The 24916-nt window shown below is 47.7% G+C and overlaps 1 protein-coding gene across 1 annotated transcript in view; it reads right to left on the bottom strand.

The window, feature by feature from the left end:
* The window catches only part of LOC147422779 (purple acid phosphatase 2-like), a 111263-nt gene that overhangs the window by 59460 nt on the left and 26887 nt on the right, over positions 1–24916 (bottom strand). Inside the window, exons 2-3 of the mRNA XM_086502372.1 lie at positions 6127–6330; positions 5904–6015 (exon numbers count right to left, since the gene is read on the bottom strand). Of these exons, the coding sequence (XP_086358498.1) occupies positions 5904–6015; positions 6127–6330 (316 nt within the window). The remainder of the gene's footprint in view (positions 1–5903; positions 6016–6126; positions 6331–24916) is intronic.

Below are 24916 nucleotides of genomic sequence, written 5' to 3' on the forward strand. Positions count from 1 at the left end.
ACAATGGCGATGACGAGGATGCGACGACAACGCGCTGAAAACGCAGATGCTGAAAATCTGCGTTTTCCGGGCTGAATTTGTAAACTTTGGTGGATCTGACCATGCAGCGAGGATCTGCTGCGGGAAGGTGAGATCTGCGAGGTTTAGAACTTGAGGTACGGTTGCTAACTGCTGAAAACTGAAAACGCTAATGCATATGCTGAATCCGTCACGAAGGAACTGCGAAACGCTAGGTTGCCTGCTGCTCCAAAAATGCTAGGACTGATATGATGCTTGATGCAAAAACGCTAGACTAAATGCTGGAATCTGCTACCGCCAGGGCTGATCTGCAAAACGCCAGGGCTGTCTTGATGAAAAACGCTAGGCTTGATCTGGGGTCTACTACAGAAACACTATGTAAACTGCTTTGAGGGGGGGGGGGGCGGGGTTTTTGCTGGGAAGGTGCACTGTCGGATGTCTGGTCCCTGCTGCCTCTTCTGCCAGAAAGTGCTAGTGCTAGGGTTTCTTATATATCTACTTGTACAAAAGTCACTTAATAATAATAAGTGAAAAATGGCTAAAATAGGGAAAATAGGTCTATGCACTGTAAAAATGCTCCTGATGGGTTCTGACTGAAATCTGATGGCCATGCTGTGTGCAACCAGAGGATACGCATCTACTCGAAGTGTTGGACATGCACGGTCTGTGAACAGACTCACAAAAGTGCCAGAACACTTCCTAAGCTAACTAAACTGAATTGAATTGAACTAAACCCTCGTCATGAAATAGCTTGTCGACGTACACATAGGGTGAGATGTGCACGTGACATCCCCTCCTTTTCAAAGTGACGTACTGGTACCGAACTGTATGGCGTCGAGGGAGATCGCCAACAGCGTCTGAAATCCTGGAAAGGACTCTTCGTCGGCTCACTCTGATGTGTGGGTCATGCGATACTTGAACTTCATAAAGGTCTGCAACACTTGCTTCTCTGGGCCCCGCCAAAAGCGACACAAAGTCATCTGTGGCTCCTTCAATGCTTCAACTTCGTCTATAGTCATGCGTCTACCTTCTTCAGGAATCTCCAAGGATGAAAACTCCTGAAACCACTTCCAACACAAAAACATGAACATACCCATTCCATGTAAAGTGACAGAAAAAATTCTAGCCTTCTTGAAAGATTGTGCATGCAATGTAGATGAACATATAGACGGAGTGCCAAACCGTTCATCAAACACACGCAAACAATGGAATCGAAACTTGCTTTTCTGATCGAAATCAATCAACTGTGGCAAATCACAATGGAAATGCCGATACTTGATGCTTAATTTTCTTGTGCTCTTTCGGATACAGTGTCATGCCAAGGAAGAGACATGGAATGTGAATTCCTTGAATGCAAACATTTCATCTTTTCAATAATGATCCGCATACATCCGTGCTCATTCATGAGTGAATAATGTTCATTGTACAATATGTCATGCCTATGAAAAGGGATCACATAAGGACGGTGATTAAAATACAAGAAAGCATCACGAATGAAACACTCGAACAATGCATGTTGACTAATCATTCAAACACATAATACTTCTTGTGGGGGTTCTTTGAACCTTGACTCGAGAGCCAAGATCGGTTCTTCGTGATTGATCGAATCTGCAATGAGGTTAGCTTCACTAGAGAAAGTATCAACTAAATTATCATCCTTGACAACAATCACATCATTAGCCTGCAAATCGCCATGCTCGTGAATAATCACATCTTGATCATGCAAGTCATCATGCTCGCGAATAATCACATCTTGATCATGCAAATCATGTGTGTCGTGCTTTGGAAAAGAAGAGACTGAGAGAGTCTCCTTCTCCCAATTCTTTTCAATCTGCGCCTACACATTAGAAAAGAGAGATGAAGAATGAACAACTTGCTCGTGATCCAATTCTGTTTTTCTTTCTGCGACCGCCAAGCGTACTTGCTCTAAGGCTGCAATGCTTTCTTCGTCCGCCAAACGTGCTTGCTCGCGCTCACGCTCTAAGGCTAACAATCTTTCTTCGTGCCACGCTTTTTGTTGTTTCATCATGTCTATCATCGTCTTGACCAAAGCCTCCATAGGATTTGGTTCAAACCGTAGCGTAGATGGGAAAGCGGGAGGGTCAGAAAAACCTCCTGTTGGGGAAAATTCTTCTTCACCACCCTCATGCTCATCACCTTCATGCAAAGTATCCATTCCGCTTCGGGTGATAATCATACACTAAAGTCTTGGGTTCTTAAGTTCAGGAGGAACTTGGGTTCTTGTGGGTCTTGGGCTCTTGGGTTCTTGGGTTCTTGAGTCTTGAGGTTTTGGAGTCTTGAGCTTCTTGAGGTTCTTCTTTAGCTTGCAATCTATGTTAGAGAAGGATCGTCTCTTACCCAAGCTCTTCTCTTTCCCGAGGGCGCACCCCTTGGCGGCCTTGCGTTCACACCAAGGTTGCTTTTCCCACCTCACGTCGATTGGATGGCCGCTAACTGCACGGTCCGCTCTCAATGAGTGAAAAGAGACACAAGGGGAGGCTCGACAAGCCCTTCTTTCTTGGGTTTCCTGTCACTCTTCAAAAACACAATTAGGAATCGACACACCCAAGTAGACTTGGGTTACGAGCGACCGCAACAAGCAAAAAAAAATTCTTGTGGCTCTTTCCTTGCGTGATACAGAACACTGTCAAAGCTCTGATACCAATGTAAGGTGCAGCGGAAGTGAATGTTGAACTTTGCTCAAGATGAGTACTCCGAACTGTGCTCAAGGTTCCCTTTACTTATGCAAGGGAGAGCCTTCCGTTCTTTTAGTGAGAGAGTGCAAATGATCACAAATAAAGTGGTAGACACTGTGAATGAAGGTGCAGAGACTGAGAGAGAGAGAGAGAAGAAAACGACATCAGAATGTTGTCAAACCCTCCTCCGAAGGCCCCACTCTCTATGGCGAGAGCGGTCTACTATTGATTGCACAAATCTCTACAATGCTTTGGACTTGCCGACGATGTCGACGACGATGAGGACGACGACGAGACGGGCTGAAATCTGAAAACGCTAATGGCTGAAATCTGCAAATCTTTATCTGCTGAATTCTGACTCTATGTCGGTGACGACGGTGATGACGACGATGCGACAACGACGCACTGAAATCTGCGTTTTCCAGGCTGAATCTGCAAACTTTGGTGGATCTGACCGTGCGGCGAGGATCTGCTACGGCAGGGTGAGATCTGCGAGGTTTAGAACTTGAGGTGTGGTTGCTAACTACTGAAAACTGAAAACGCTAATGCATATGCTGAATCCGTCGCGAAGGAATTGCAAAATGCTAGGTTGCCTGCTGCTCCAAAAACGCTAGGGCTGATCTGATGCTTGATACAAAAACGCTAGACTGGATGCTGGAATCTGCTACTGCCAGGGCTGATCTGCAACTGCAAAACGCCAGGGCTGTCTTGATGAAAAACGCTAGGCTTGGGGGGGGGGGGGGGGGGGGGGGGGGGGGGGGTCTGGCTGGGGAAGGTGCACTGTCGGATGTCTAGTCCCTGCTCCCTCTTCTGCAAGAAAGTGCTAGCGCTAGGGTTTCTTATATATCTGCTTGTCAAATTGCCCTACCTAGTTTTCCAACAAAAGTCACTTAATCATAATAAGTGAAAAATGGCTAAAATAGGGAAAATAGGTCTATGCACTATAAAAATGCTCCTGATGGGTTCTAACTGAAATCTAATGGTCATGCTGTGTGCAACCAGAGGATATGCATCTACTCTAAGTGCCTGGACATGCACGGTCTGCGAACAGACTCACAAAAGAGCCAGAACACTTCCTAAGCTAACTAAACTGAACTGAACCCAACCCAATCCTTGTCATGAAGTAGCTTGTCCACGGACACATAGGGTTAGATGTGCACGTGACAGAGCGATTTTCTCCTGCTGAGGCTCATGCCTTCCTCTGCTCCTACTCCCTCGCAAAGAGCAAGGGGTCCCATTCACAGTGCTACCATCATTACTCTGAATGATGCACTGGAAATATTTGTACTCGGATTCCTCAAGCGAGAAAAACCCTCACTTAAAAATCCAATAATTCTTTTAGATTATTTTTCTTGATGTCGCAAGCGGGAAAACCCCTCACTTATAAATCCAATAATTCTTTTAGAATTATTTTCCCTGATGTCGCAGGCGAGGAAAATCCTCACTTATACATTCAATAATTCATTTAGAATAATGCAGGGCACAAGAAAAGAATAGAAAGGTAAGCTAGGTCCATCAATAATTTGGTCAAGGGGACTTTTTGGTTCTCGATGCAAAGTGGATGGGTGAAGAGAATCTCGCACATTCTCTTCGGTTTTGAACTGTACCTTGAGCCTTGAGGCTTTCGGATTATTAGTAGTGTCTATTCCAAGAGTAACCAATGAATCAACCAGTAGAATCTGGAGCAGTGCGGACTGCCCAAGAGGGAAGCCTCTCCACTCCTTTGTCACAGATTGCTTAGATTGAATAAAGTCACTAGTTTCTCCTTGAGTTTTGAGGGATACTGACAAGCTGACAATATTTTGTGGAACGACTTTTTGAAAGTATGTACATTGAATTGGAAATTCCCTAGATTGAACATGCTCTTTTATGTGTGTATCATTAGAGTATGTGTTGGAAAGATGAAATGTCGTAGCATTTTCTCTTATAAATGATTTAAACTTGGTGCATCTAGACATCTGTTACAGATTAACGAGATCTCGATGTGATGGCTAAGTGGAGTGAAATGAATGGCTACTGTGTCACTTGCACTGAACAGGCAGTTACAGTTGGCCTTGGGATCACATTAGGTGGACTCTTGCCTGGGCAGTGCCACGTGGCAGACCTAGGAAGTAGTGGTCTAGAGGACATTGTGGCCAGTTCACCGCCACCACACTTCGGAGATAGGTGTAGCTGGACTGTTAGAGATATTTGTGTTAGCCGTTGGCTGCCCTTTATGGCTGTATCTATGCTCAATTGGTTTTCTACGCCGTATGCGTCATTGAGTCTAGAGTCTTGTGTTCAGTCTAGCACTTGCACATCTGCACTCTCCCTGCACAGTTGGAGCCTCGACACCCCCATTATACCCGTGAGTCCTCAGCTTGGAGCTGAGTGTGCTGCCAGCCAGACTCCGTAGTTGAGTTTCCATTGGGTTTGGAGTCTACTAGTGAAATTTCTTGCATACTGCACCGAGGAGCACCCATAGTAGAGAGCACGACATACTTTTCCTGCTACATCTCCATACATCAATCTACCACCCGATACTTCTCTTATGTTGTATTGGTATATTTAGCTCCACACTGTTGTCTTAGAGTTATGACTAGCAAACAGGATCACTTTGCTGACTATCTTTTGGGGGGCAATACTCATGACATGTGATGCTTTCCCCTCTCCACATCACTCCACCACACAATTTTAGCTCCACACCCGTTGTCTATTATGTCTAGTCTTGAGTCTAGTCCTACTGGTCGTATAGTCAACTCTTTTCCTGACGAAATACACCTCATGTTCAGTCAAACTAGCTCAACCTGAAAAGCCTCAGCCTTGCCCACTTCATTTAATGCTTCAAAACTAAAAACGTGTTTTCCTAAAGAATTACAATTTCAAACTGAGAAAAATGGCTCAACATGCATAGTCTCAGCATTATCCACTATAGAGAGCATCACCTAGTTTTCTATCATGATTATTAAACAAGAAGACTGCCATGAAAACATCTGAGGTTACACTGACATTCCACCACACAATAATAATTTGATCATATGTCCATGCTGTAAGCTTAAACACTCTATAAACAAAGTGGTATGCAGCAACACGCACATCATTTTTCATAATACAGAACTTGCACGAGCAGATTAACATCAAGCAAACACAAACCAAGCACAAAAACAGATGAAGATTTATGTTATAAACGCATGTCAAATAAATATGTACCGATCACGCCAAATGTGTATGCCACATCTGGACCTGGTTCTGGAGGTGTAATAAACCAAAATTCCCGAGCTTGACTTCCTTGTCCAATTTTGTATGTGTAATTTGTATCATACTGTGTACGAAAACGAACATTGAATATTGACACATAGGGGACTAGAAGAACTGGCAGCACACTGCATGTCTTAAAGGTTAATCATAACTTGAATGCATAGAAGCACATTACCATAAGGTCTCTTATGACACAATGGTGAATGAATCCAGATTTGTAATTTGCAAACGTATAGCTGGTGATGTTGGAGCCCACATCAATTAAATGAGAAGTATCATTTGCTAGTCCATATGACACCACATGTGGAGCTTGATTGGAAGTTTGGACCCATGAAATGATCACTGCACGGCCATCATAGTCTCCTTGTGTTATGTGCACCTAAAACAAGCATGTGAACTAAGAAACTCAAAAAAAAAAGAACATAACAACAGAGAGACATTTAAGAGAAAAGAATCTTTAGCATAGGCAACAAAAATGAAGTTGATTCGAGGAAAAATGGCTCATCTTACGGTTGCTCCCCCGTAAGATGAGCTATACATGCCCCACCTAAAAATCTCCTCGACTATCCACTTTAGCTTTAGTTGTCTTGAATTATTTGAAGTGTAATTTTTTACATAGATGTATCTAATATACCAGCATGTTGTATCCCCTTGCAGCGCTAGATACCGGGAGGAATCGGGCTGGCCGGGCATATTTTTCTCTGGGGAGGTCCCATAAACTAAGCATGAAGGAGACTGATCCAGGAAGTTCCTCAACCACCAGGAGAAGGGTTGGGGTGTCAGTGTCAGTCTCTCTCTCTCTCTCTCTCTCTCTCTCTCTCTCTCTCTCTCTCTCTCTCTCTCTCTCTCTCTCTCTCTCTCTCTCTCTCTCTCTCTCTCTCTCTCTCTCTCTCTCTCTCTCTCTCTCTCTCTCTCTCAGAAAGCATTCGAAGAACTCCATGACACCTCCAACACGGAGATACACCGTATACAAGAAAGCATCAACCACCTCCGGATCTCCAGGGAAGAGGGGGAAATCTCGAGCTTCGAAGACATAGAAGTAGAGATCAAAAATAAATGGAAAGCAGACATCAAAGAAGAGATCCAGACAGAAATGGAGGCCAAACAATCGGGATGGGTGGAAGTAGTTAAAAAGAATATCAAGGAGGAGGTATGCGAGGAGGTTCACATGGGAGAGCACTTGAGGGTTAAGCTTACTCTCGAGGAGGAGCGATTGCGCCATATGAGGAAACACAATGTTAGGATCACTGGCCTTAAAGAGGGACCTTCAGCAGAGGAGGATGCACGAGAGCTTTGTAGCCAACTAGGCTACAAAGAGACTATGCCTTTTACAAAGGCATGGCGAGCTGGCCGTGACACCACTCGAGCTCGCCCGTTGATCATGCAGTTACGAGGAGATGAGGACCGCACCACCTTTTTTCGCAAAAGGGTGCTCTTACGAGGCCTCCAGGGCGGCCATATCTTTATGGACGAGGACCTCACTAGGATGTAGATCGAGCACAGGAAATCATGCATGCCCAGGGTCCTTCAGGCACGGAAAGAAGGTAAAAAGGCCTTCTTTCGAGATGGTAGAATCTTCATCGACGGCCGCCCAATCTCATAGGGATTCGGGACCTATGAGACACATACACTAGCACAGGAGACACCACTCATAGGGGCAGTCTGGAACTGCAATGGTTCTATATGGACACATCCGGAGCGCCTAGAGGAGATCATCAGTGAGCATGACTTTGTATGTTTTACGGAGACACATGAGAGCCCAGAGAGAGGACTACCTGTAGTCACAGGATTCCAGTGGGAGTCGACTTACAGGACCATCACCAGACAGAGTACAGCTCGGGGGTCAGGAGGGGTGGCCATACTATTCAGACAGAGCTTACACAACCGGATACAGGTGATGAGTAGAGACGAGGAGGCATGCTATATGTGGGTACGGCTAGAGCTCACCCACGAGAGAGGGCTATACATTGCCATATGCTACTTTTCACCACATGGATCACGATATGCTATCCAGGACCCCTACTCTCGACTGTCGGAGGACATTTCTCACTACACATCACTCGGGGAAGTCCTCCTCATGGGGACTTCAACGGGAGGACACAGAGCCGACAATGTGAGATCTATGATATGGAGCAGCTGGAGATCATGAGGGCACTTGATGCAGAGGACATGGGGGTGAGTAGAGTGTCTGCAGATGGGGAACAGGACAACACTGGATATGGCAGACACCTTCTTGAGCTTGGCAACAGGCACCATCTCGTTATTTATAACGGGATGGTGAGGTGGCCAGATTCTGGGGGATTCACTTGCTTCCCACACAGTGGCGGAGAGAGCACAGTGGACTATTTGTTGGGCTCTACCCAGACAGCAGAGCTTATACACTCCTTCAACGTTGCACGCACACCGATAGGGGCGGATCATACTTATCTCACATTCTCCCTTTTTGCTACACAGCTTGCTGACCCCCCCACCTCCCCCCCTCACACTTACACTACCATTTCTTTCACTCATGAGCTCATTCCTGTTAATATACATCACCTGCATGAGCACCTTATACACTTAGACCCCACAGCACCTCTGGACACACTCACCACACACATTACATCCATCTTACACGAGTCAGCCACTCAAAGTTTCCCACATCGCATACACACACACCCTCCACGCACTGGCACTATGCCACAAAACAGGTGGTATGACGACGAATGTCGAGATCTACACAGACACCTACGTATACTGGAGATCAGAGGGGAGATTACACATCGCCAGGCTCAGCGCAAGATGCAGACACTTACCCGTCGTAAAAGACGGGAGTGGGAGGAGCACCAGTATTGGGACATCTATCATTTACTCATGAGCAAGGATAGTGCTGAGGCATGGCGTCGGATCAGACCTCCCAGGCCATCCACTCCTATTCAGGACCCAGCGACATGGCACAGATATGCCGAGAGCTTATATGAGATCCCAGGACAGCCACCCATACCTACGCCATCGGCTACCCGACCCACATCATCTACTTTCTTCACCACCCACATGGTGAAGAAAGCTATATCCCACCTACAGCATGGGAGGGCTAGAGATCAGGCAGGCCTACAGGCAGAGCATCTTATATATGGCTGTGATGCATTGGCACCACTCATTGCACACCTCTTCAACCGTGCGCTTTCAGAGGGATTCCCAGAGTCGTGGACAGAGCACACCATCGTGCCTATCCACAAATCTGGGGATGCCATGGATCCTAGCACATATCGCACTATCATGATTGGTCCTATACTGGCCAAACTATATGGCGCGGTTTTAGAGGAGGAGCTCAGTTCTCTAGCAGAGGGAGAGGGCATGAGGACACCAGGACAGGCAGGCTTCCGTCGAGCTTTCTCTACTATTGATCATATCTTCACCCTTCGTTGTCTGATCGACCAGACACAGGTGAGGAAGAGGAGATTATATTGCTGCTTCGTGGACTTCCGCAAAGCATTTGACACAGTACCTAGAGAGAGACTTTTCAGACGTCTGGCTGCGCTTGGGATTGGAGAGGAGATGGCATGGGGGATCCATGCATTGTATGAGCATGTATCTGGAAGAGTGAGAGGCCCGGGTGGATTATCTGACACCCTTGTGAGCACCATTGGTGTGAAACAAGGTTGCCCCCTATCACCTACACTCTTTGGTCTATACATTGACGAGATTGTAGACTTCATCTTGCACAGGGGTGGAGAGGGTGTGGATATTGCAGGGACTACTGTACACATACTCTTATATGCAGATGATATTGTCCTGATGTCAGAGACGGCAGAGGGACTACAACTACATTTGCAGGCCCTGGATGATTTCTGCTCATAGAGAGAACTCACGGTGAACCTTGGCAAGACCAAGGTTCTCATATTTCATACATCGGCTCAGATTCGCCGACAGAGTAGATTTACAGTAGTTGGAGGGGATATAGAGGTGACAGGCTCATATGTATATCTGGGGGTTACATTCACCGCAGCATCAGGGACCTTCTCCATGACACAGGCAGCCAGAGATAGACTTACCAGAGGATACGCATCACTAGCTCTGATGGAGAGACAGCGCCACCAGGCCCACTTCCAGGAGCCCCGGACGAAGGGGTGGCTCTTTGACACACTAGTCACACCTGCACTCATGTATGCCTCGGCCATTTGGGGACCGGGACTGGCAGACTCAGTATGGACACAGATAGAGAGGCCACAGATTATTATGATCTCCAGGATGATTCGCAGCGAGCCATCAGTTCCACACGACATTATTAGAGCTGAGCTAGCTGCACCACCGATGTTGGTAGAGGCACTCTTTCAGACTGTTTGCCTTCTTCACAGATTCAAAGATATGGATCAAGATAGGATCTCTCATAGAGCCTTCATTGCATCTAGAGAGATGGCACAGGCAGGGGACACTAGCTCATGGTATGCCCAGACAAGAGATTGGCTAGCTCAGCACGGTTTTGATATCGATAGACTACCACCACTCCAGTATGACACCCAAGCCCCGACCTATACCGTCTCACGCTCTGAGCGGAATAGGGTCATCAGACATGAGATATGGCATACATATATTCAGAGGACATGGCGCAGGCCCACAGACACCCTACCTCCTAAAATGCTATATTACTGTGAGCATTTTCTGAGGTTCTCAGAGCAGGGATTCATTGAGATTCCATTATGCATGCAGGAGTACATGCCGCACCGACTTCGGGTCAGCATTGGCCAGCTACGAGTGTCATCACATCAGCTAGAGATTGAGAGTGGCACAGCCAGAGGCATACCACGAGAGGAGCGTACATGCCGGATCTGCCAGGCGGAGGTGGAGAGTGAGGAGCATTTTGTCATGAGATGCCCAGCATATACAAAGCTGAGAGAGAGATATGGCATTGGAGACTCATTACAACAGCATATGATAGGCCGAGAGCAGAGGAGGTTTGGCCAGTTCCTCGTTGCGGCTCTAGAGGTTCGAGAGCAATTGTTACAACCACGCCAGAGTCAGGATAGCAGGACACAGACTACCATCACACAGTTTTTCCGACGAGCAGGGCCAGACCCCCCCACACTACCTACACAGAGTAGAGGGCTTACCCTTCTGCAAGCAGAGTCTCAGAGGGCACGTCGGAGACAGAGGCTCCCAGGATACAGGACACATGGGTGTCACCAGAGGGAGATCTCGAGGATACTAGCTCTACACCATCAGTATCTAGAGCAGAGTCATATACCAGCACAAGGGGATCCACCATTCCAGAGATACCTGAGCATGCCACCACCGATGTACCACATTCTCTACCCTACATATGTTGCTTGTTTTTAGATACCCTCCCTATCATCTCATGGTGATATCACCTTGCAGCCCCTAGTTGAGCCTGATGATGCGTGAGCACACCTTGACACGAGGACCCACACTATACATTGTACACCACATGCACCACCCTACCACACCCTTTTGCATAGTATAGGCTCATTTCAGCTTGTACCCTTTTTTTATTTTCCGATGCCTAGAGCATCAACACATGTATATGATATTGTCTCATAGGTCGAGTTCAGCCTTTCGAAGACATTAATAAAGCTCTCTCTCTCTCTCTCTCTCTCTCTCTCTCTCTCTCTCTCTCTCTCTCTCTCTCTCTCTCTCTCTCTCTCTCTCTCTCTCTCTAATAACAGGCCTTGAGTTCAACTCTTCGCCGGCTAGATCTTTAAGGTCTCTTGGGATAGTTTCCTACGACGTTAAAACTCTCTTCTTCTCTTCTCTCTCTCTCTCTCTCTCTCTCGATGGACTCTCAGTCCTTAGCTGATATGTATGAGACGAAATCCTTTGTACTGTTTTGTTCTGGTCCTATAGGTCATATATGACCTCCATGGACGATAATTCAATCTCTCTCTCTCTCTCTCTCTCTCTCTCTCTCTCTCTCTCTCTCTCTCTCTCTCTCTCTCTCTCTCTCTCTCTCTGTGTGTGTGTGTGTGTGTGTGTGTGTGTGTGTGTGTGTGTGTGTGTGTGTGTGTGTGTGTGTGTGTGTGTGTGTGTGTGTGTGTGTGTGTGTGTGTGTGTGTGTGTGTGTGTGTGTGTGTGTGTGTGTGTGTGTGTGTGTGTGTGTGTGTGTGTGTGTGTGTGTGTGTGTGTGTGTGTGTGTGTGTGTGTGTGTGTGTGTGTGTGTGTGTGTGTGTGTGTGTGTGTGTGTGTGTGTGTGTGTGTGTGTGTGTGTGTGTGTGTGTGTGTGTGTGTGTGTGTGTGTGTGTGTGTGTGTGTGTGTGTGTGTGTGTGTGTGTGTGTGTGTGTGTGTGTGTGTGTGTGTGTGTGTGTGTGTGTGTGTGTGTGTGTGTGTGTGTGTGTGTGTGTGTGTGTGTGTGTGTGTGTGTGTGTGTGTGTGTGTGTGTGTGTGTGTGTGTGTGTGTGTGTGTGTGTGTGTGTGTGTGTGTGTGTGTGTGTGTGTGTGTGTGTGTGTGTGTGTGTGTGTGTGTGTGTGTGTGTGTGTGTGTGTGTGTGTGTGTGTGTGTGTGTGTGTGTGTGTGTGTGTGTGTGTGTGTGTGTGTGTGTGTGTGTGTGTGTGTGTGTGTGTGTGTGTGTGTGTGTGTGTGTGTGTGTGTGTGTGTGTGTGTGTGTGTGTGTGTGTGTGTGTGTGTGTGTGTGTGTGTGTGTGTGTGTGTGTGTGTGTGTGTGTGTGTGTGTGTGTGTGTGTGTGTGTGTGTGTGTGTGTGTGTGTGTGTGTGTGTGTGTGTGTGTGTGTGTGTGTGTGTGTGTGTGTGTGTGTGTGTGTGTGTGTGTGTGTGTGTGTGTGTGTGTGTGTGTGTGTGTGTGTGTGTGTGTGTGTGTGTGTGTGTGTGTGTGTGTGTGTGTGTGTGTGTGTGTGTGTGTGTGTGTGTGTGTGTGTGTGTGTGTGTGTGTGTGTGTGTGTGTGTGTGTGTGTGTGTGTGTGTGTGTGTGTGTGTGTGTGTGTGTGTGTGTGTGTGTGTGTGTGTGTGTGTGTGTGTGTGTGTGTGTGTGTGTGTGTGTGTGTGTGTGTGTGTGTGTGTGTGTGTGTGTGTGTGTGTGTGTGTGTGTGTGTGTGTGTGTGTGTGTGTGTGTGTGTGTGTGTGTGTGTGTGTAAGGCAAAGGAAGGGAGGGGGGGGGGGGGGGAGAGGGAGGGAGAGACACGACACGTGAGAAAGATAAATGAACTGATATATTGACGTCTATAAAAAGCCAAAATGACCTACGAGACCAACAAGTTACAAATTGGTGAATCTAATACAAAGTCTGTGTGCTGACAGGCAGAGGAGTGGGAGCACGATGCTTCGCATCCCAGAGCGGGTCTTGTTGGACTCAGCACTCAGAGAGAGGGTAGAGGCTCTCTGGACAGAGGGCATGGACAGCCAGGCTCCACCTGCAGACAGAGTGGCCTTAGGCCTAGCTCAGCTTAGCCACTTTTTTCTCCAGGAGTCTCTAGCTCGACGGGCTGCAACGAGAGAGGAGGAGTAGCGTCTCAGACGAGGCATTGCTTCACTACAGAGGATGCAGGAGCAGCATCCAGACAATCCATGGTTGGAGGAGCAGTTACAGCAGGCTCGACAGGAGCTTGCTTGCACAGAGGAGAGGCGCCATGAGTTTGCCTTTCACCGACAGGCATCTCAGTGGACTCAGGTGGGTGACAGAGTGACAGGTGCTTTTTTTCAAATAGTGGGACCTCGGCACTCGCATGCCAAGGTCAATCAGCTGAGGAGACCCGATGGGTCAGTTGTTTGTGAGCCCGAGGATACGTGTGCAGTTGCTACTGACTTTTACCGTGAGTTACTGTCGGTTGAGCCCCAGTCAGAGAGACATGATGCATGCACGGAGCAGGTTTGGGAACAGATGCCTTGTCTTGTGACTGAAGAGATGCGCCAGAGGCTAGAGATACCTCTTCAGCTTGAGGAGCTGCACACGGCTCTTAGGGCCCTCCCTCGTGGTAGCTGTCCAGGTGAGGATGGGCTGACTCCCAGTTTTTTCTTGGAGTATTGGGACCTGCTTGGCCCAGATCTTTGTAGTGCCTTTCAGTACATTCTGCACACAGGAGTGATGCCGGATAGCATGAGTGAGGGCCTGATTTACCTCATTCCAAAGGAGGGTGGCTCCTTGGATGAGATTCGACAGTGGCACCCCATCACCATCCTCAACTCAGCCTACAAAATTCTTGCCAAGGCTCTGAGTTTGAGGATTCAGCCACTTTTGGAGAGCCTTATACATGGGACTCAGACAGGTTTTGTCAAGGAACGCAGTATCCTTGACAACATCTTCACTTTCTGGGAGGCTTCTGCCCTGGCACGACTCCGTGGGGAAAACCTTGTGATTCTTCTTCTCGATTTTGAGAAGGCATATGACAGAGTTGACTGGGACTTTCTAGAGGGCACACTACGCAGGATGGGCTTCTCAGATGCTTGGATCAGAGGGGTGTCAGCTTTGTATAGACAGGCTCACAGTCAGGTGCTTTTGGCAGGAGGTAGAGGTGAGCGCTTCATGCTCACACGATCGGTCAGACAGGGTTGTCCTCTTGCCCCCTTTCTCTTTTTGTTCTATGCAGAGGCGATGAGCAGATTTTTGGTGTCACAGCAGGTTGGTCTGAGGGGCTTAGCACTCCCTATACGGGGAGATGAGCTTCTGGACGCTAAGTGCCGACGACTCAGCCTTGTACTTAGAGGGCCAGGAGGCCAATTTACACAGATGTGAGCAGGCTTTGGAGACCTTATGCTGTGCATCGGGCGCACTGATCAATTGGAGAAAGACAGTGGCTTTCTCGGTTGGTAGTGCTCCTGTGCCAGATTGGATGCCAGGAGAGGGTTTCAGGTGGATTCCTACAGGGACTGCAGTTCGGTACTTGGGTTGTCAGGTTGGTTTGGACTTGTCCCCCGACCAGCAGATTGCTCCTCTTCTCCTGTCCATCAGGAGAAAGCTGTTACATTGGAGCTCAGCACGACTTTCGCTGGCTGGCAGAGTAGTAGTTGCCAACCAGGTGTTGTTGGCGACTATGTGGTACATCACTTCTTGTTGGATCTTCTCGAGTTCTTGTATCAGCCAGGTAGAGAGGCTGATCAGGAACTTCCTTTGGTCAGGTCACGACACTCAGATTGCCCGAGCCAAGGTGGCTTGGTCGGTCATCACACTTCCTTGTTCTCAGGGAGGGCTTGGGATCATTGATCCAACACAGCAGAGCAGAGCAGAGCCCTTCTTGGGAAGTTCGTCGTCAGAGGACTTCTTCCAGGCGAGGAGCCCTAGAAGGAGTTCTTGCTGTAGAGGCTTCGTGCCAGGGTGCCTCAGTCAGGAGGCCCTTGGCAACCTTCGACCACATGGATCTTTACACAGTTGTGTCGAGTTGGTTTGAGCAGGAGACTGGAGGACCGATTCGCTGTGAGTTTGCTTCCATCTTGGGAGCTCTTACGGCGTGGCCTAGAGCAGAGACAGCCGACGTGCACGGAGGAGCGCCTACGGCAGCCCCTCGTCTGGAACCCCATGGTTAGCACTCAGAGAGGCCACTTGGTTGGGAGTCGGCCTCATGTTTCTTGGGGTCCCATGGCCAGCGCGCTCTCTAGGTGACTGGCTAGCGTTCACAGGTTTGTCAGAGGAGGTGCAGGCTGTCCAGCTACAGGGCATGAGACGGGTGCAGAGCATATGTCAAGACATCTCAGAGTCAGTTCCACCTGAGTGGCTCACGCCTCTCGAGCCAGTAGCAACCCGGTGGAGGGGAGCCTTCACACGACTGGAGGTTCTCATTTCAGTCAGGGCTTGCTCAGAGACTGTCCCAGCCCTGTTCTTCGAGCTTCAAGGTGGGGGACGATTACAGCGAGTTGCAGTAGAGGCCCCACAGGTAGCAGAGTGTTGTTTCCAGAGGATCCCAGTTGTGGGCATCTGTGGGAGGACTTGCGTCATCGACCCTGACCCAGCAGCTCTTGAGACAGGACACTGGAGGCTATGGGCTTGGGAGTGTTGTCCACTGGCACGAGTACAATGGGATGCTGGTGAGTGGCTATGGAGGGACCCCTTCTCTTCTACAGACCGCCGAGGAGTCCCCTTTTTTCAGTACATTGTTCGGCTTGGATGTCATATACTTGGAGCACAGAGAGAGGCCCGCCCCGCTGCAGCACGTCATTGGCAGGAGGAGGGCCTCACAGTAGAGTTCTTGGCAGCTTTTTGGCAGAGGCTATGGGACTCCGGACAACCGAGGCGCCTCGCTTTGTTCTAGTGGCTGGTTGCACACAGAGCCACAACAGTAGGGAGCTCGCTTGTGCATAGTGGTCTCTCGGCCGCATGTGCAGCCTGTGACCAATTTGTGGAGAGTCAGCGTCACTGTCTTTGGGATTGTCCTTCGGCCCAGCAGGTGTGGCTACGAGTTCTTCGGCTGATGCCTTCCCTCTCCACGGCTCGACAATACACTTGGGGGGCAGCGGCTTGGTCCACCCTCACGGGCCCGGCACTTCAGTTTGAGCTATCTTCCACGAGCAGGATGATAGTGATGCAGGGGGGGCGACCTACACTCCAGCCTGCTACAGATCTTACTCCTGAGGAGTGGTGCAGTGAGAGAGGAGTGTTGGGAGCTCATCAGCGGCCTAGCTCTCTGGTTCATCTGGCGGGCCCACTGTTTCCGCATCTTTGAGGCTCGCCCTGTGCCACCAGCAGAGACTGTTCGTGACTTTTGGCTAGAGATGATCCATACTCTCAGAGGACAGCTTGAGGGACTATAGGGCAGCTCCGACCGCATGCGGGAGCGCCGTGAGGCTTTCCTTCGACTCTGGCGCCCTGGGGCTTTCTACACCATTGTCCAGGGGGTGCCCAGATGGCACTACTTTCCACCTGTGTGGCTCTTCCCTCCTCCCATCTCTTGATTTAGCCTCATTCTATATATGCTGTTTTTTCATTAGGAGAGTCTCCCCATCATGCTTGTTGTAGCCCTCTCCTGCAGAGGTGGATGTAGCCCTATGGGCAGTTTTCATTAACTAATAGAAGGATCTTTTTCTCGGAAAAAAAAAAATACAAAGTCTGTGTGCTAAAAGAAAGACTAACATCCTAAACAAAATGTTGTAGTGAAAGTGAAAATGGGGAAAGACTAGAGACTCTCTAGTCAATACAAAGGTACAAAATAATGAGGGATGCAAGAAACTTAAGCTACTAAGAAGCTGATAATCCTACTCCTGAGACTAAATTCAGCATCGATCGGTGTCGGATCTCCTTGATGCCCTCCATGGTCAAAAACCTGACTGGGTATCGTGCGTGGCACACCAAAATAATCCAAATCCTCCTCTGTAATCTCTGTCTATGCTGGGATGCCCTCCTCTGTAATCGTGGACGCCTGTAACTCCCTAGGTCCATCGCACGGTCAATCAGTGTGCCTCTACTGGAGGTGGGATCCAAACTCTACTCCAGAACCTGTCTGTCTAGCTATCTAGTGGTAATGGCTGGCCTGAAATAGTCCGTAACCTACCGCTGAGTTTGTCTCTCTCGTCGCCTCAACAAGCAATTGTTTCCTCAACTCAAGCAAAGAACAGACCAAAGCATCTTCGATCCTAGTATCCCATAACTCTCGAAAGTGGTCCAAAACCCTCCCTGAATAAGCAATGGAATCACCCGCGAATCTCATAGTATGCGCAGCAATATCATACGTAATGCAGCTCTATCTCTGGCTCCCTATGGCATACACGACATACCCTAGCCTCAGCCGGAACTCCAGTCTCTTCACATTTTGATGACACAAAAGGGGAAAGCTGCCGTGGCATTGCATGTATTGGAGGATGCGGTTTTTCCTTATATATTACTTTTTCTTATAAATCATGCCTATTCTCCACACAATCATGATTTTGATTCACCTCTTCATTTGTACTCAAGTTACTCTTGAATGCCGAAGAGTATGGAACAATGGCAGTCTCCTTATTACTGTCATTCCACTCCTCAATAGCCACCATACAAACATTAAGCTCCACCTCAGATTCACAATTAGGTGAATCCTCAAGTTGCAACTTTACTAATGGAGTAGCTCCATCTTGCTGGTCGTTATCCTTTCCAATTTCAACTCCCTGACTATAATACCCAATGCCTAACTCACAAGGTAGCAGAGCATCAAAATAATTAATTTGCTCACATACTCGTGAATTCTCATTAACAAGACGTGCTTCTAATAAAGCTTGTAAGGCCAACTGTCGGGAAGATGCAAGTCGGGCATTTCTGTTTCGGGAAAGGTCCTACAAGCTATGTATGAAAGAGACTGATCTAGTAATCACCACCGGAGCGGCAGCTAGCCCTGCTCTAGGAATCTCATGAGGTACTGGGACCTTGGCTCTAATCATCCGGGAAATTATAGATACCAAGGGCCTTTCCATCCATTAGTGTTGCCAGCTCTGCTGTGACAACCGAGGGGCCCGAAATCTGCACCCCATACATCATAGCTGAGGTCATCAAAATATCAAAAAGCCAAAGTTTGGTTCGGGGTTCCTTGAACTAAACCTGCGAACACATCCTCTCAAGTCGGCCAAGGCTGCACATATTCTCGTCACAGAGAGAGAGAGAGAGAGAGAGAGAGAGAGAGAGAGAGAGAGAGAGAGAGAGAGATCATTAGGGTATGTTTACATTCTTAGAGTATCTTGGTCATCAACAAACCAAACCAGTGTCTCTGATCATATGATCACTTGATAAAGGCTTGTCAAAGGCACCAACAATAGAGAGAGAGAGAGAGAGAGAGAGAGAGAGAGAGAGAGAGAGAGAGAGAGATCATTAGGGTATGTTTACATTCTTAGAGTATCTTGGTCATCGACAAACCAAACCAGTGGCTCTGATCATATGATTGGTCACTTGATAAAGGCTTGTCAAAGGCGCCAACAATAGAGAGAGAGAGAGAGAGAGAGAGAGAGAGAGAGGCAAAGGCCTGTTATTGGCCCTATCGCACGTGATGAAGGTTCCCTCAACGTTCTTCCAAATCGCAATATCCGCACAGCCATTGCAAGCTCTCCAATCATTCTGACTCTCATAGCATTTTTTCTCCAATGTTGCTACCCCGGGACTTTTTTGCATGTTTTTTTAATGCTACACTTCTATAGCGTTTTTTTTTTTTAAAAACACTACCTCTTTCATTTTTCTTGTCATGTGCACATCTACCCCCATGTACATGTGGACAAGCTATCCCAGTTCTAGGGTTCAGGTTAGCCTAGGAAGTGTTCTGGCACCCTTGTGAGCCTATGCGCAGACCGTGCATGTCCAGGCACTTAGAGTAGTTTCATACCCTCTGATTGCACAACCCAGTAGCACCTAGCATTAGCATTTTCCGCTTCATGAACCCAACTGTGCATTGCAGATGGGCCAGGCATTATTTATCATTTTTTTATTTTTTATCATTTATGATGTTGTGGGGCTTGGGGAGCAACTGCTCGACCCAGCCTTTTGCAACTATATAAGGAGAAGAGGGGGCGCCATTCACAAGCAGAAGAGGGCAGCAGAAGAAGTTAACCCAATTGCAAAGCTTCTCCTCATTAGTACCGGCAGGGAAACCCCAGCGTTTTCAGCCTCAGTACCTGGTGTTTTTGCAACTCCAGATCAGCCCTTGCGTTTTCAGTCCTCAGCACTTTCCGCCAGCCAGTCAGATCAACGTTTCCAGTTTTCAGACTTCAGCCCTTGCAGATCAGCCCTTTACCTTTGCAGATCTTGCCCCTACCGTAGCAGATCCTCACAGTACCATTAGATCAGCCAGCATACTCAGATTCAGCCAGCGTTTTCAGAATTCAGCCCTAGCGTTTTTGCATTTCAGCCCGCCTTCGTCATCGACATTGTCGGCAAGTCCATAGCATTTAGACCATTGTACAAGATTTGTGCAATCTAAAGCAAATACTTCACTAGCAAAAGAGAGGGGGGCCCTTGGAGGGGAGTTTGGGACCCCATCTTGTGTCGTATTCTTCTCTCTCTCTCATTCTCATCACTTTCAGTCATAGTAGCATTCACTTTGTAATGGTGATTTCACTTACTCTCTCTCTCTCTCTCTCTCTCTCTCTCTCTCTCTCTCTCTCTCTCTCTCGCGTTTTCAGTCCTCAGCACTTTCCGCCAGCCAGTCAGATCAACGTTTCCAGTTTTCAGCCTTCAGCCCTTGCAGATCAGCCCTTTACCTTCGCAGAACTCGCCCCTACCGTAGCAGATCCTCACAGTACCATCAGATCAGCCAGCATACTCAGATTCAGCCAGCGTTTTCAGAATTCAGCCCTAGCGTTTTTGCATTTCAGCCCGCCTTCGTCATCGACATTGTCGGCAAGTCCATAGCATTTAGACCATTGTACAAGATTTGTGCAATCTAAAGCAAATACTTCACTAGCAAAAAGAGAGGGGGGCCCTTGGAGGGGAGTTTGGGACCCCATCTTGTGTCGTATTCTTCTCTCTCTCATTCTCATCACTTTCAGTCATAGTAGCATTCACTTTGCGTTGGTGATTTCACTTACTCTCTCTCTCTCTCTCTCTCTCTCTCTCTCTCTCTCTCTCTCTCTCTCTCTCTCTCTCGTTTTCAGTCCTCAGCACTTTCCGCCAGCCAATCAGATCAACGTTTCCAGTTTTCAGCCTTCAGCCCTTGCAGATCAGCCCTTTACCTTCGCAGATCTCGCCCCTACCGTAGCAGATCCTCACAGTACCATCAGATCAGCCAGCATACTCAGATTCAGCCAGCGTTTTCAGAATTCAGCCCTAGCGTTTTTGCATTTCAGCCCGCCTTCGTCATCGACATTGTCGGCAAGTCCATAGCATTTAGACCATTGTACAAGATTTGTGCAATCTAAAGCAAATACTTCACTAGCAAAAGAGAGGGGGGCCCTTGGAGGGGAGTTTGGGACCCCATCTTGTGACGTATTCTTCTCTCTCTCTCATTCTCATCACTTTCAGTCATAGTAGCATTCACTTTGTGTTGGTGATTTCACTCTCTCTCTCTCTCTCTCTCTCTCTCTCTCTCTCTCTCTCTCTAAAAGAAGAACGGAAGGCTCTCCCTTTCGTAAGTAAAAAGAACCCCTTGAATAAAGTTACGAGCACTCATCCTGAACATTACCATCATTCATTTCCGTTGCACCTTACATTGGTATCAAAGCTCTTTGGCAATGTTCAGTATCACTCAAGGAAAGAACCACAACAAAAAAGTTAGTTTGTTGTGTTCGCACATAACCCAAGTCCACTTGGACGTGGCGATTTTTAATCGTGTTTTTGAAGAGTGGCAGGTAACCCAAGAAAGAAGGGCTTGTCCAGCCTCCCCTTGTTCCTCTTTTCACTCATTGAGAGCGGACTGTGCACTTAGCGGCTGGACAATCGACGTGAGGTGGGAAAAAGCAACTTTGGTGTGAGCGCAAGGCCGCCAAGGGGTGTGCTCGGGTAAGAGAAAAGCCTTCTCAAACATATTGCAAGCTAAGTGCCCAAGTACCTCAAGACACCAAGTACCTCAAGAACCCAACTACCCAAGATCTCAGTGTATGGTCGTCACTCGAAGCGGAATAGATACTCAGCATGAAGGTGATGAGAGTGGAGTTGGAGAAGAAGAAGTTGCTACACCAAGAGGATTGTGCCCCGATCCTCCCCCATCCTCATCTACGCCACGGGTTGCACCAAATCCTCTAGAAGCTTTAATCAAGTCGATGATGGATATGATGCTACAACAATAGGCGCAACGTGCCGCCGTGGATCACGACTGCAAAGCTCAACGCATCGCCTTCGAACGAGAATGAGAAGCACAATGAATTACAGCCGAAGAAAAGCGGGTGGCTATGGAGTTAGCCCGAGAGGCGCAACACGACAACGCATGCAAGAGTTGATCCTCCCAAGTTCTCTCCACAAAGAGAGATCCTCGCAAGGACACGGGTGAATCATCAAGTAGCACAAGTACCAGCGACACCTGCAACAACACCGTCGGAAGTTGACGTTCAGTAAGTATGACGATAAGATGGACGCTAATGTTATTTAGTCTTGGCTGCATCAATTTAATGCTTACTTTGCGACAAATAAGAAGACAGGCAATAGCAAAGTTTTGACGGCAGCCATGTGTCTTGCCGATGATGCCATTAATTGGTATCAAGCATGGCAAGAGGCACAATTGGCCGCGAACCTAGAGGAAGCCGAGGAAGGCGTGCCCCTTTCTCTCAATTGGGCCGACTTCCAAAACAAGCTCAAGGCACGGTTCATGCCGCCACAGTAGCTAGCTTGGCTAAGAGAAGATTGGTGTAACCTTAAGCAAAATGGTACACCAGTTATGTCTTTTTCTAACCGTGTTTTGCAGCTCGGCACCCAATTACGCAAATCGGATGCAAAACGCAAAGAGGCCTTCCTTTTCGGGTTGGACGAGTATATCAAGTTTGATGTCGAAGTCCTCGACCCAATAGATCTCAACAAGGCGGTAGCGGTTGCTCTCGCGCAGGTGGACGACATACACTGTGGGGTCTCCAATTTTTGGAAGACTGTTTACAAAAAATTGCTTGTGAATTTAGAGTCATGATCACTAACAATTTTGTCGAGCAAACCATATAGTTTGTATAAATGTTCCAAAAGGAGCTGGGCTAACTCTATGGTGGAGCGCGTAGCGATAAATCGTGCTACCTTCGTGAGTCGATTGACGATGACCCAAACGGCATCATGCCAACAGTTGGTTCGGGGTAATCCAACTACAAAATCCATAGAAATGCTTGTCCACTTACTATCAGGAATTTGCAAAGGATGTAGCAACCCAATGCGCTTTTGACATTCAGCTTTGTTGGGCTGACACTACGCACATTCCTACACACACTTTTCAGTAAAAGCTTTCATGTGCGACCAATAGAAATACCAGCCAACCAAGGCCAAAGTACGGTGTATGCCAGGGTGTCCTACACTTGGTGCATCATGACACTGGAACAAAATTTACTTGCGGATATCCTCATCAAAGGGCACACACACTTTGCCTTGATTGAAAAGTACTCCATTACGAATGGGATACTTGGACTCGTTGCCAGATTGCAACAAAGTGACGATTGTTTTGGCGAGGAAAGGATAGAAGTCAATCGAAATTTCTGCAAATGAATGAGTATTCACCTCGAAATCCTACTAAGGGCATCGGCTACCATATTGATAGCCCCCTTACAATAGCATATCTCGAAATCAACTCTTGCATGAGTCCTACACACCTAGCTTTTCGACCACAAAGGTCGGATTGATCAAAAGAAGACAAAGTACCTGGATCGTCGATGGCGTTTACCGAAGTAATTGTCGAAGCGGAGGTAGACGTCTTCTACTTTTGCTTATGACACGCCTTATCACCGCATAAGTGGCCGGTCTAGTGGCAGTCAAAACAGCGATTTTTGTTTTAGTCCCCCACACGAGCTGCTTTCGATTTGCCATCATTCTTCAATTTCTTCCATGGAAGGTTCGATGATTCACTCATGGCTGCTGAAGTGTTCGAGCGCTTGAATTTTAACGTGGAGGAACCACGGCGAGGAGTCTCCCCATCCATTGGGCCACCTCCAGAAGCCGCCAAAGTATTATCATTGTTTCTAGCTAACTTATAGATGTCCTCAATAGATGTAATCAAATTGCATAAAACCTCATTCCGAGGATCGATGATATACTCGACAAATTCCAGTGTCTACTTGCCAAATTGATCTGAAGAGTGGTTATCATCATATCCAAATTGCTCCTAGAGACGTCTACAAGACAGCTCTCAAGACGACTCTAAATTTGTATGAATATTTGGTGACACCATTTGGCCTTACAAATACTTCGGCTACATTCAACCGCATGATGGATAGGATTTTCAGAGAGTACCAATCATTTGTGGGCACTTTCTTTGACGACATCATCGTCTTCTCCAAGAATGAAGCAGAACACAGACACCACCTATTTTTCAAGCACTACGGAGGCTTGGTTATAAATGCGAAAAAGAGCAAATTTTTCTTGCCTGAGATACATTCATTGGGACACATTGTCTCAACAGAAGGGGTAAAGATGGATCCGGCCAAAGTTGAGACTATGTGTGATTGGCCTGATTTGAAGAATGCTCATGAAGTCCAATCTTTCTAGGCTTGTGCTCATATTATCAGCGGTTCATTCGGAAATTTGCAGAGATAGCTTCTCCTTTGCATGTATTGACTCAGAAAGGAGTACCTTTTTACTTGGGGCTCCATAAAGATTGCAACCTTTCAGACTCTCAAGGAAAAGTTGACTACGGAATCAGTGTTGGCCTTGCCAGACTTGCAAAAGCCATTCGGAGTTTATTGTGATGCTCGTGGTCGCAGTTTGGGAGCAGTTTTGATGCAAGAAGGCCATGCCATTGCTTATGAGAGCAGGATGTTTTCACATCCTGAATTGGTTGCACAGATTTACGAGAAAGTTGTTGGCAATTATCCATGCTCTTACGTAGTGGTGACACTATCTGTCACAAATTGATGGTGTGTCGTGGCCCTGGACAAGGGAGGGGGCAACAGAGGACACACCCACACTCCCCGGCTGGCAAAAAATCCGCACCGCTGTTGACGTGGCAGATCCCGTAAAACGCGCCGCAAAATCCACTGACAGCTGCTAACGTGGCAGAGCGTACGGAACGTGAAACCGGCCTGTTCAATCCAAAAAGGGCGGTAGACTTTACTTCAAACCTGGATTTAGCTTTCACCCATTATTAGTCGTCTATTCTACCTGTACTTTCAAGACACAACACGGGGGAAAGGGATACAGGCTGCTAGAATGCACCTGTATGAGAAGACCAACACCAGATTGGCCCCTAACTTAGGCGCCCCTTTCGGTATTTCTTTATTGTTTAAAAGAGGGAATAAACGATGTGGTTCCCTACAAGCTGCCCTGCACAAACTTGGCTGAATTTCAACTGTTCCGGCTCGATTTCGGCAACATAACTGTACTAGGACCCTTCACAGTCAGTATTCCCACGCATTGAATGACCTTCCCAACGCAGACGGGCACTTTGAAAAACCTGGCGAGAATCTGCAGCGCGCTGAATTCTCTGTTTTCAGCCCCGAAAATGCGCCAAATCACCTGTA

Source organism: Adiantum capillus-veneris, chromosome 27, assembly GCF_014529385.1.
Source record: "Adiantum capillus-veneris isolate H3 chromosome 27, ASM1452938v2, whole genome shotgun sequence".
Classification (NCBI taxonomy): domain Eukaryota; kingdom Viridiplantae; phylum Streptophyta; class Polypodiopsida; order Polypodiales; family Pteridaceae; genus Adiantum; species Adiantum capillus-veneris.